General features: G+C 34.2%; 1 protein-coding gene across 1 annotated transcript in view; it reads right to left on the bottom strand.

Annotated features, from left to right (window-relative positions):
* Positions 1-2,942: 2,942 nt before the first annotated feature.
* The window catches only part of LOC110038643 (LRR receptor-like serine/threonine-protein kinase FEI 1), a 63,862-nt gene continuing 54,754 nt past the window's right edge, over positions 2,943-12,050 (bottom strand). The window contains 1 exon segment of the mRNA XM_020743532.1: positions 2,943-3,485. Within this exon segment, the coding sequence (XP_020599191.1) occupies positions 3,267-3,485 (219 nt within the window). The 3' untranslated portion in view covers positions 2,943-3,266.

The following is a 12,050-nucleotide window of genomic DNA, read 5'->3' as shown; positions in this document are numbered from 1 at the left end:
TAGGTCATTGCTAAAAATGTTTGAATTGATATGCCAAAGTCCTAACCTAGCTTAAATAATAGCTCAACCGTAGGATCCTCTGTTTAAGAGGCAATGCAAAAAGGTTACTTAGTCATGAATTCACCAAGCTTACTCAACAACTACAAAAAATAAACCTATCTATCATTATTGGTAATATTTTTATCAAAATTTTGTACTAAATCTTAAACCAAGGAACTCCAAAAAAGACTCGTGTTGCCTATAGTATATTTATATCTAGCATGACCCTAATCATTCCTTAAAATCATGCATGTTTATAAAAAAATTTTCCCATAAATTTCATATAGACAACTCCTGAGCCATCTAAGGGAGAAGTTCAAGCAAGCACTTTAGGGTATGTGCGTGAATGATATAAGAAAAACTATGAAAGAAGAAGAGTATGTATACATGTTCAACCAACATTTAATGAACATTAAAAATTTTAAATAAGAATTTATCATTAGCAAATGATGAGAGGTATCATTAAATGGAATTTATCACATGATAGTGGATATAGATTTAGAAAAATGATCACGAAGGCATCAAATATCTTTAATAGTATTCAATTGGAAGGACAATACTATGTAGCTTGCATAAATATTTAAAGGAGGCAACTAAGCCTAAGCGATTTAATAGACCATATGTCTATATTTAGTATAGGTGTTATATCGGGAGTAATTTTCTTATGAAGGACTCACATTATGAGTATCTTATTTAATTGATATTGTTCGGAAGAGAAAGAGATGTGTTTAGTAATGCTCATGTGCGTTTGCCTTGAGTACTATTGTTACACCAAAAAAAATTTGACACTTATAATGTTGTGCAAGAGGAATGAGCCCTACAAATGTAAGCAGTTGGCTGGCCATATTCAAGTTTATAATGATGAGAGGGATGAGTTTGATAGGCTTCAATAGAGCCCGATAATTATTGTTCAGTTCCTAAATCATGTATGAGTTTCTTTTCTTAATTTTAATTGGTTATTATTTTAATTTATTTTGAGCTATATGGATATCATCTATGGTTAAGAGTTGTAAACCAATATTTAGGGTGGGGGTTGATATTTGGGAAACTTAGGCATCACTCATATGCTACCATCATATAAAGTGGCACCTACTTTAATGCATAGCACAAAAGGTCATGTGAATGCTAATAGTTGATATAAAGACGATGAAAGTAAGTTTTTAGTGTATTGATGAATGGAAAAAAGGTGGTGTATACTTGATAGAACACTGCCAATAATATATTGATATTGACATTTATTGACTAGGATGAAACTAGTATTAATCTTGAAAGATAGTTGTGCAAATAATATGGAGATATTAATCGTGTCCCACATTCTATCTACTCAGAGCACCCATGAAGACCCTAAAGATGTTTTAACCAAGTTCTCCTCATTAAATGGAGAAAATATTGTGTCTGATCGTCTGCACATGCGGACGACCAACAGCCGGGCGACAACTCGGCATGGTCGGGCGCCACCTCAGTGTGTACACTGCATTGTCGCCCGGCAGTTGGTCGTCCACACGTGCAGATAACGAATGCAATATTTACTCCATTTAATGGGCCATGATATGTCGCATCTCATTCTTCTTTTATTGAATTATTAAACTATAGTGCCTACAATAATCCTGTAATGGGAATTCATCATGAAGATTAAACATCTATTATAGTCATTCTTTGGTAATCATTAAGGTACCAAACAACAACAATCAACATGCTAGAGGAGATCGAATGCATCGGTAGGTAACTTCTCGAATATATCACATGGGGATGAGGTCACAAATGTAAGGTCTCCTTCGCCAACACATTTAGATCAAGTGTCTTCTAATTACACTAATTTAGAAGTATGCACATAAACCACTACCCAAACCCACTTTTCCTTTTCCCCACAACAACTTATCAGTTATGGCCCTTAAAATTTATAATGGAAAGGGTTTGAGGAGCCAACCCAATTTAATCGGCCTTTACACCTTGCATATTTCACTTCAAAAACATTTTAGAATGCATCTAGTTTTGATCCTTCCAACAATCAATGATAGCGAAAGTGGAGAAGGCGGTTGAGAATTCAAGTAAATAAGTTTCGCTCACAAAATAGATAACGCACCCCATATCACTACACGTCATTTATTAGGGTCCGTTTGGAGCAGCTTATAAGTACTGTTTGGTTCGCACGTTTCACCAGCTTATCTGAAACTGCGTTTGGGTTTTTACACTAAACGCAGGCCACGAATCGACCTCTGCAGTTGACCCGCGGGCCGCATTTCAGAATAAACAGCTTATCCTGAAAGGCACAAGCTGCCCCAAACAGACCCATAGTCATATTACCCATATAGCAACTTAATATCAGTAAGATACCGCATATTATATTATTTACTTTTCCATCATATCAAATGTATTAGATTTTTATTTTATTATATATAATTTTAAAATTTTAATCATATACGTGGGCATTCTGTGATGTTAAACAATACTCTTTCAAGAAACATGAAGTAATTAGCCAGTCAATATATAATTTAACTTCAACGGATCAATAACACAGTACCGACAAGTTCACTAAATTTAAAATTAAATTAAAATTAAATAATGCTATGTATTTAAAAAAACAAAATTAAAAACAAAAACTAAAACTTGAAAGATAATTATTTGAATAACTAAATAGTTTTTTTTTTTTCTTACAACATTGAAAATAAAAAAAAATCCGGGCATATAATCACACTGGCTGAACAGAATTATAAGAACTAATTCAATATGACTAAATCAAATTTCTTTTAACATGTGCAGATTTTAATTTGCTTTGAAACAGTAACTTTATTCAAGTAAAACTTGACTCATTTAACTTGGCTTAGTTTCACTCCAAGCTTAATGCAGGCAATCAACTGATCCAACATTCAAATGATCCAATTTAAGGATGTCAAAGTTGAGGACAATTCCACACCAATCGCAGAAATTTTATTTCCCTTCAGCATATGGAGTCAAGTTTCAAAAAGTATACATATGTGCACTAATTTCAAAGCGAAACACTTTTGGAAAGCAGATCCCAAAATGTACTAGCAGTCTTACCTAGAAAATGTCTGCATAAATAATCCTGAGACATTCCATGAAGAATAATAGAACTAAATGACAGAAACGAGGCTATTGTTAACCATGAAGATGCAAAAATATGCAGGCTGAAAAGAAACAAAATACAAATAAAGAGAATCAATGAAGCCTCAGCTATTATGTGTAGGAGAAGAATTCATTTTCCCGCTTCAATCTGAGCTGGAGTCATAGAAATCACTTGGACATGGAGTCATGACTTCTGATTCCAGTATCTGCACCACCCTATGCATGGTTGGCCGATCATCAGGACTGGAAGACACGCATCTAATTGCAACTAAGAGCAATGCATCCAGACTTTCAAGCTGTACTCCCTCGCACTGCGGGTCTATCATCTCTCTCCGACGATCCTCCACAATCAAGAAATTTAACTGCAAAGACGAGGCCAATGCATCACTCTGATCATGAAGTGCTATATTCTACAGGCTCCTAGTTTCTGGAAAGCATTAGATAAAAAGCACAGGTTTCTAAAGAAAGAAATTGCACTTCACGTTAAATGGAGAAAATTATTATACTTTGTTTGATTTTTTTTTTGCCCTCCTTGCTTGGAGTGTTAGTTAGATGTAGCTCGTGCTATACAAGAAGAAGACAGAAGAGAATATGTGCTGTAATCAAATTAGTAAAAGGTATATATGTGAACCGTACAGTAAAACATGTATATATACATCAAAAGAGGGGCAGAATCTGCTGTAAGCAGAGTTTGTCAGGAAGGATTGGCTGTGCTGCAGAGTTAGTTATCAAGGGACGGTGGATATCTTCTATTGTTGTCGTGCTTAAACTTGAGCTTAACAGCTCCCCTTAAACTTATGATGTGGAAAAGAGCGCAAGTTTGCCCCGAAGATTGGCAAATCGAGGAAAAAATATTACCTCTGGACTTCGCACGAAGAGCTGCATGCGGAGTCTAATGAGAAGAAGCAAACAGAGCAGGTGGGTCCCACTGCCCAAAAAATTAGAAAAACGCTTATTAAACGTGACTCAGCCAGAATCAATAGCCCCAACGCAGACAAAATTTGAAAAATGTGTTTTGTCGCACAAACCCGGCCCGAATCGAGCCCACCAAAACGGCGATCCAGACCAAAAACACCTTTATGACATTTTGAAATTATGGTTTTAATCGGTTTCCGGTTTTCAGTGGTTTCGAGCGTTCTTCGTTGTTTCGTCTTCAGCGGTTTCCCTTTCTCTTCAGCAGAAATAGCTAGGGTTTCCTGGACGGTTTTGCATCCTCTTCGGTGCAAGACCTAGTGATTATAAGTTAGAACATTGCATCGTTCGACAACCCCGGGATTCAAAACGTTGGTTTTCATTTCCTCTTGCTAGCACATAACAATAGAAGGTCGCAAGAGAACTGAAGAAGATAGCGGTCTATCAAAATCTTTAAGGTATTATGTTACATTGTTTATTATATATACAAATATGATTTGTTTCATTGTGTTATGGTTATGTTATTGTTGTGTTTTGATTGTGCTATTATTGTATTATGTTGTTATAGTTGTGTTATAGATGTATTATTGTGTTATGTTGTGTTATAATTGTGTTACCGAAGTTTTATGGTTGTGTATTGTTATGTTATTGTGTGTTATTGCAGTGTTACTTGTGTTATTACCCTACTAACACCGCAATAGCATCAATCACACATCTATAACATGCAATAATACAACCATAACACATCAATAACACAACCATAAAACTTCGATAACACAACTATAACACGATAATAAACAACTATAACACATCAATAACACAACAATAACACAGTAATAACATAATAAAAATACACCATTAATACAAACATAACATCTATAACACAACTATAACACAAACATAACAAACATATATGGTCTAGCCTCCGAGGAGACTATGTACTAGTTAAGAAAAATAAATGTCATTCAGTTTTTTGATGTCTCCTTATACCCAAGATAATGTAATAACCCTACATATCTCAGGATTTTAGAATCATGAAAAGAGAGCATTTGCAATAGATGAGAAAGTGATTAAACTCGACCCTGACCATGTTGCACTGTTGTTAGGCATGCTCAACGGAGGAGAAACAGTTAGCTAGAGGAAAACTCTATCGTCTCGTGTAGATGCGAAAGCAATAAAAAAGAACTTGACAACGTTTTCAGGAGTCTTCCACTCCTTTTGAGCAATAATTGCTCAAGTTTTTACTTACAAATTTAATTTTTCCCTCAAAAAATTTTAGTGTTCCGCAAGGCTTTATTCGTTTGGGGAGAACGTACAGTCCTCCTCCACTTTTACCTAGCTTGTTGTCATTTGTGATTTTATGATAGATCAATTGAACGCGATCAAAATAAGGCAAATTCTGTCATTTGTGTATATCAACAAATTTGTTTTTCTTTTAACTGTAAGTTAATATTACCAACATTAAAAAATTCTTGTTTTGAATTTGTTTTTTTTTTTATTTGTCTTCTGAAAATTTTATCTGTTATATGTCTAATCCGCAACTTTAGTTTTTTAAACACATCTCTTTACTCCAGTCGCACTCCGAGGCTAGACCTAGCATACTGAGGTGGCCAACAAGTCATGGGTGAACCACACCACAGATTCATAAAGTCTTTAAGAGGCTTGAGCATGTACAGATAAGTCATTTATTAAGTTAAAAAAATTTATGTTTGATTTTTCTCAAAGTTGTTTTACTGAATTTACTTTAGACATTACGATTTTCATTGTAGGTTAATGACGCATTTGTAGACTTGAATGAAGATGAGCTCCAGTTACTATCCAATCCAGACCAGGGACCTCCCAGCCCTTCTAGGCCTCTCCCACGTCGTGAACTCTGGTCGGACCACCGTCAACCAAATCACATGACGTGGATCCAATTGTTTCAAGTGATTGTAACCCCAGGAGCAACATATACAAGGGGAATAAATAAATTTGAAGTAATAATCGAGCTGCTTAAAGCTCATGAACAAATAAGTATAAGTAGACAGGAATCAATGATTATCATGAATAAACAAATGTTTAATGTTGAAGACTCATTGTCCACCATAACAACTATGATTAAGATATTAGAAGAAACAAAAATTGATAAAAAGGTTCAGAAAAATAATCTGAGAACAGAGCAATCAACTCTCCAAAAGAGTAAGTCCAGCGATGATAGAAGAGAAATTTGAATTTCTCTGAAAGACAAGATTTGTCAAAGACAACAAAGAGAGTTAATGATGTTGTTGAGAAACATCCTGGACAAGTTGAGGAGGGAAATTATGAGAATTTACCTGTACATGCCTAGCATGCAGAAGAGTTTGAAGCCCAAAAGGGTCAAGAGACAATAAGAGAAGCAGAAGATGATATTAATCGGGATGACACAATACAAGAAGAGTCCGCTGAAGTTGAGCGAGCGATAAAGGATCTTCTTGAGTCTCTACCCCATACGATAAGTGGGGACGAGACAATACAAGAAGATCCCGATCAAGTCGAACGACCAGTACATGATGTTCTTGATCTTATGCCCCTCACGGTAAAAAGTTCATTCTATATTGCACCCTATTATTTAATCTGCTAATATGTTTAATAATTTTTGTTCTTTTGTAGAATCGTCTTCCTGCATCTGTTGTAGATACTGAAGCAGTAGAGGGCCAACAAGCAGAAATAAATTTAGAAATAACATTGATTAAAAATCAACCAATAATGGTGCCAGCTGTACATTCTTTGACTTAGAGAAAACTCCAGATGAAATCGAGCTAAACAGACATTATACTCGTGAACAGATTGCAATGACACTCTCTGGTTTAAGAAGCCCTATAGTCAACCCGGAATTAGAAAGCCCTATAGCCATCACTAGCCAGAGCGACAGCTCCCATGCAGACACCTATGCGATAGTGGTACAAAAAATTAGCTCTTTATAGTGAAACACATCCATAATTTTCATGTTGTATTTTATAATTATTGTTTTCTTCTGCAACCTCGGCCTGCGGCGTCTTTCATTGAATATCCTGGTAGATAGTTAATACCACGTGAGATGCATGATGTAATTTATGACAATATTGTCACATATACTAGGGAGTAACTGTTGACAACAGTTTTAATGTTATACAGTGGTTTTATATTCTATTGTGACAAGTTTTCTTTCTTAACGATGCGGACATGATTTTATCATAAACAAAGGAGCGGACATGATTTTATCATAAACAAAGGCTTTGAGATTGTAATAGACCGAGCACGCCTGGAGGATGCATTGCTAAACAGGTAGTTTGCAAACAAACATGTCGATGTTTTTACTAACATATTGCATGAAAGAAGAATCGGGTCACCTGAATTATGCAGACCATACATCTATGTAACGCCGCAATATTGGGTAATCACATAAGTTTAATTTATCCATATAAATTTTACTCATACTTATTATACACTTAATTCAAAGTATCATTTTATGCAAATGCATATGAAATTTAATAGCGTAGCTTTCTTGGAACATATCACAAAGGAAACTGTTAAGGATGATGAAATCATATTACTTCCTATAATTAACAACCAACATTGGACTTTGTTGGTTGGCGAGTTGAATTTGAGAAAATGGGATTGTAGTGTTATGGTTTAAGGTTTAGGGATTGTATTATTCTAGTAGTGTTATTGTTGAATTATTGTTGTATTATTGATGGGTTATTGTGATATTATTATGATGTTATTGTTGTGTTATTGTGATATTATTGTGGTGTTATTGTTGTGTTGGTATGAGTGCCTTATAATTGCGGTGCTATTAGTGTTTTTATGATGGTCTTATGGTGATATTAATGTAGTGTGATCAATGTGTTATTGTGTTGTTAGTGTAGTTTTATATGGTGGTATTGTGGTGATTGATTTATATTTGACCATCATTAAATTGGTGTGCTAATGTGCAGTCTAGAAATATGTGCAACGATCCAATCGCAGAGATATTTCTTCGCACTGCTGTCTACAATGATCAAGAAGCATATGAAAGCTATTGTGTTTTTGCACATCATGTAAGATTTACTAATAGGAAGGACCATAACAATTATTGGCCAAACTCTAAGAAGATTAAAACCAAAGATTTTATTTATGAAAATATTGGCTACAATGAGTCAAAATTAAATACGGTGAAGTTCAAAAAAGCAGACACGATGACCGGGTGTCGAGCCATGGTTAGATATGTCGTTGATGTTGAAGGGATTTGGACAGTGAAAAAATTAATTGAAAATCATAACTACCCTAAGACCGAAAGCGGTGATAAGCATATTTTGTGTTCCAGCAGAAAAATAAGCGAGTTAAATACAGATGTGCTGAGATAAATGACAGGATCAGAGATCGGAGCAACGGATGCATATAACTTTATGGCTATAGAGGTTGGGGGTGGTGAACCTAGAATGCATGAAGAGAGATGCATTCAATTTTATTTAAAAAGAAAGAATTGAAAGAATAGTGCAAGGAGATGTTAAATCTCTAAAACAATTATTCATGGAGACGCAAGCTGAGGATACCAGGTTTGCCTGGGATTTTGAAATTGATGTGGTAGACTCCAAGTTTTTTTTTTGGAACGCGGGTTATCTAGGCTTGATTATTATTGTTTTGAGGATGTAATAATTTTAGATACAAGCTATAGATTAAATAAGTATAATTTATAATGCGCTCCTTTTGTGGAGGTGAACCACCACTGGCAAAACGTCATATTTGGAGTGGGTTTTTTGTCCGATGAGACCATTTATTTATTCATTTGGTTATTCAAAGTATTTATCCGAATAATGGGTGGCAAACATCCAACGACAATTTTTACCGATCAGGATCAAGCGATGGCACGAGCCATTGTAGATTATTTTCTACAAACATGTCACAGATTATGCCTATACAACAAATTTCTTTCAAAAGTGCATTGTGGTATGAGCGTCAAGAGTGTGGGTGATCTCTTTTACAAATGCATGAACAATTGTGATTCTGAAGAGGATTTTGAAGATAGTTGGGCCACAATAATTGAGAATGGGAACTTACACAGCAACGAGTGGTTAAAACATATGTACAGATCATACATAAATGATCGACAACCTTCACTAAAAAAATATTTGACATGAAAATATTATCAACACAAAAGAGTGAGTCCAAAAGTAATATGTCACGATGTTTCCAAGCCCAGTAGTTCTCTCGTTGATTGTTTTGTTGGCTTTGAAAAAATAACGAAATCATGGGGTCGGAATGAGAAGGACGAAGATTTCAAAAGTGATCAATCTGTCATTACACTTGTGGTAAAAACCAACTCAGTTTTGAGGCAAGCTGCCGCATTTTATTCGAGAAAGCTTTACTTAATGTTCCAGCAAAAGTTATTAGATGGGCTATGTGGACTTATAGTTGAATTCTTCGTAGAGAGTGACTCAGAATATTATGTAAGAAATTTGGATAGTCAATGAATAAACAAGCACTAGATTGTGAAACTTGACAAATTAAATTCTAAGGTCACTTGCAGTTACAAAAATTTTGAAATGATGGGGTTATTGTGTTCTCACTCTCTGTATGTGCTAAATGTTACTAAATAAGACGATTTAGGGTTGATTCAACCAATTCATCAACCATTCATCAACTTTATGGTTTATTAATCAATAACTTTTATTGATTAATGATTATAATAACTTTATTGGTTTATAATAACAGTTAGTGAATCAACCAATTATATTCATTAATTTTATGGTTGATTAATATAATCATTTTATCATAAAATTGGTTGATTCAATGATTTAGGGTTGAAGAATGTATTCAATGATTAACAAATGACTAAGAAAATAATAAAACCTCTATAACACCTCAATTCACCTCAATATCATCTAAATATGCCACAATAACACAACAAAAAAACCTCACTAACCTCAATATCACATCTATTTGAGTAACACATGAATAAGACAATAATAAAATCTCTATAACATCTCAATACACCACAATAACACAACAATAACACAACAATAACACAATAAAAACACATCACTAACTCAACACCACATATATTTGAGTAACACATAAATAAGACTAATAAAACCTCTATAACATCTCAATTCACCTCAATACCAACACAATAACACCTCATTAACTCAATACCACATATATTTGTGTAACACATGAATAATACAATGATAAAACCTCTATTTACATCAATATCACCACAATAACATAACAATAACACCTCACTAACTCAATATCACATCTATTTGAGTAACACATGAATAAGACGATAATAAAACCTCCATAACACTTTAATTCACCTCAATACTACATTAATATACTATAATAACACAACAATAACACTTGAATAACACATGAGAATATTTTCGTAGCTATACCACGAAAATAGAAAATATTCCCCATGCGTTATATCTCTGCGTTATGATATTCTTCTTTGTGTTATAACGCGCTTTTAGGGGAATATTCCCCACACATTATATCGCTGCATTATGGGAATCTTCCCCGTATTATATTGCGCTCTTAGGGGAATATTCGCCATGTATTATATCACTGCGTTATGGGAATCTTCCCATGTGTTATAACGCGCTGTTAGAAGAATATTCCCTCCATGTTATATCGCAGTTTAGAGGAACATTCCCCCTTTGTTATGTCGCGATTTAAAATGAGTTATTTTAAATTGCGACGTGTTATAGCACGATATAAACCGCATTATTTTAAAAATCAACGTGTTATTCAGCGGTTTAAACCGAGTTATTTTTAAACTCAATGTGTAGTCTTATTTGTGTATTTTTGGCGCGTGATTTGTGTTATTGGTGCATTATTAGTGAGTTGTTGGTGTTGTGGAATTGGTGTATTATTTCTGTGTTATTTGAGTTACTGATATGTTATTGTTATGTTGTTAGTGTTGTAATGGTGTGGTAATAGCGTGTTACTGATGGTATTCACTCCAACAGTGCAAAGATAATAAAAAATGTGTTGGATATACTTACAACTTTGGTAACACAACTATAACATAACATAACACGCTATAACACAACAATAACACAACAAATATAACACAATAACACTTTTATAACACAATTATAACAACATAAAAAACAATAACGCAATCATAACACAATAATAACACAACCATAATACATCTATAACAAACCTATAACACAATTATACCACAACAAATAACCATGACACAATTATAACACAACAATAACACAGCCATAACACAATGAAATAAATCATCATTTTATTTATAATAAACAATGTATCATAATACCTCAAAAACTTTGGCAGACCGTTAGTTTCTTCAGTTCCCTTGCGATCTTCCATTGTTATGTGCTAGGAAGAGGAAAGGAAAACCGAAGTTTTGAATTGTGGGACTGTTGAACGACGCAATGCTCTAACTTATAACAACTAGGTATTGTGCCGAAGAGGAAACGAAACCATCCAGGAAACCCTAGCTATTTCCGTTGAAGAGAAAGGAAAACCGCTGAAGACGAAACGACAAAGAACGCTCGAAACCACCAAAAACTGGAAACCGAAGAACATAATGCTAAAATATGTCATAAATGTGCTTTTTGTCTGGATCAGCATTTCGGTGGGCTATATTCGGTTGGGTTTGTGCGACAAAATGCATCTTTTAAATTTTGTCCACATTAGGGCCATTGATTCGGGTTAGGTCACACTAAATAAGTATTTTTTAATTTTTTTGGCAGTGTGACCCAGCTACTCCGTTGGCTTTTCATTGGACTCCACATGCAGCTCTTTGTGTGGAGTGCAGAGGTAATATATTAAGTTAGGCACAGAATTAACAAAGCAAATGTCAATTTAATTTAAAGTATTAATTTTAATTGATTAAAATTAATTTCAAAATGTTTATATTGCCTGAACAAAAAGCTAATTAAATTTAAATTATTATTATAAGTTCATCTAAGGACTACATTGATCTAAGAAAAATGATAGCAAACGACAACTGATGTGAGTAATTGTATTTTATTTTATAATAATTATGTCTATTTATT

The sequence above is a fragment of the Phalaenopsis equestris genome, unplaced genomic scaffold (assembly GCF_001263595.1).
Source record: "Phalaenopsis equestris unplaced genomic scaffold, ASM126359v1 Scaffold233391, whole genome shotgun sequence".
In the NCBI taxonomy this organism is placed as follows: domain Eukaryota; kingdom Viridiplantae; phylum Streptophyta; class Magnoliopsida; order Asparagales; family Orchidaceae; genus Phalaenopsis; species Phalaenopsis equestris.
This window is presented reverse-complemented; position numbering and strand designations above follow the sequence as displayed.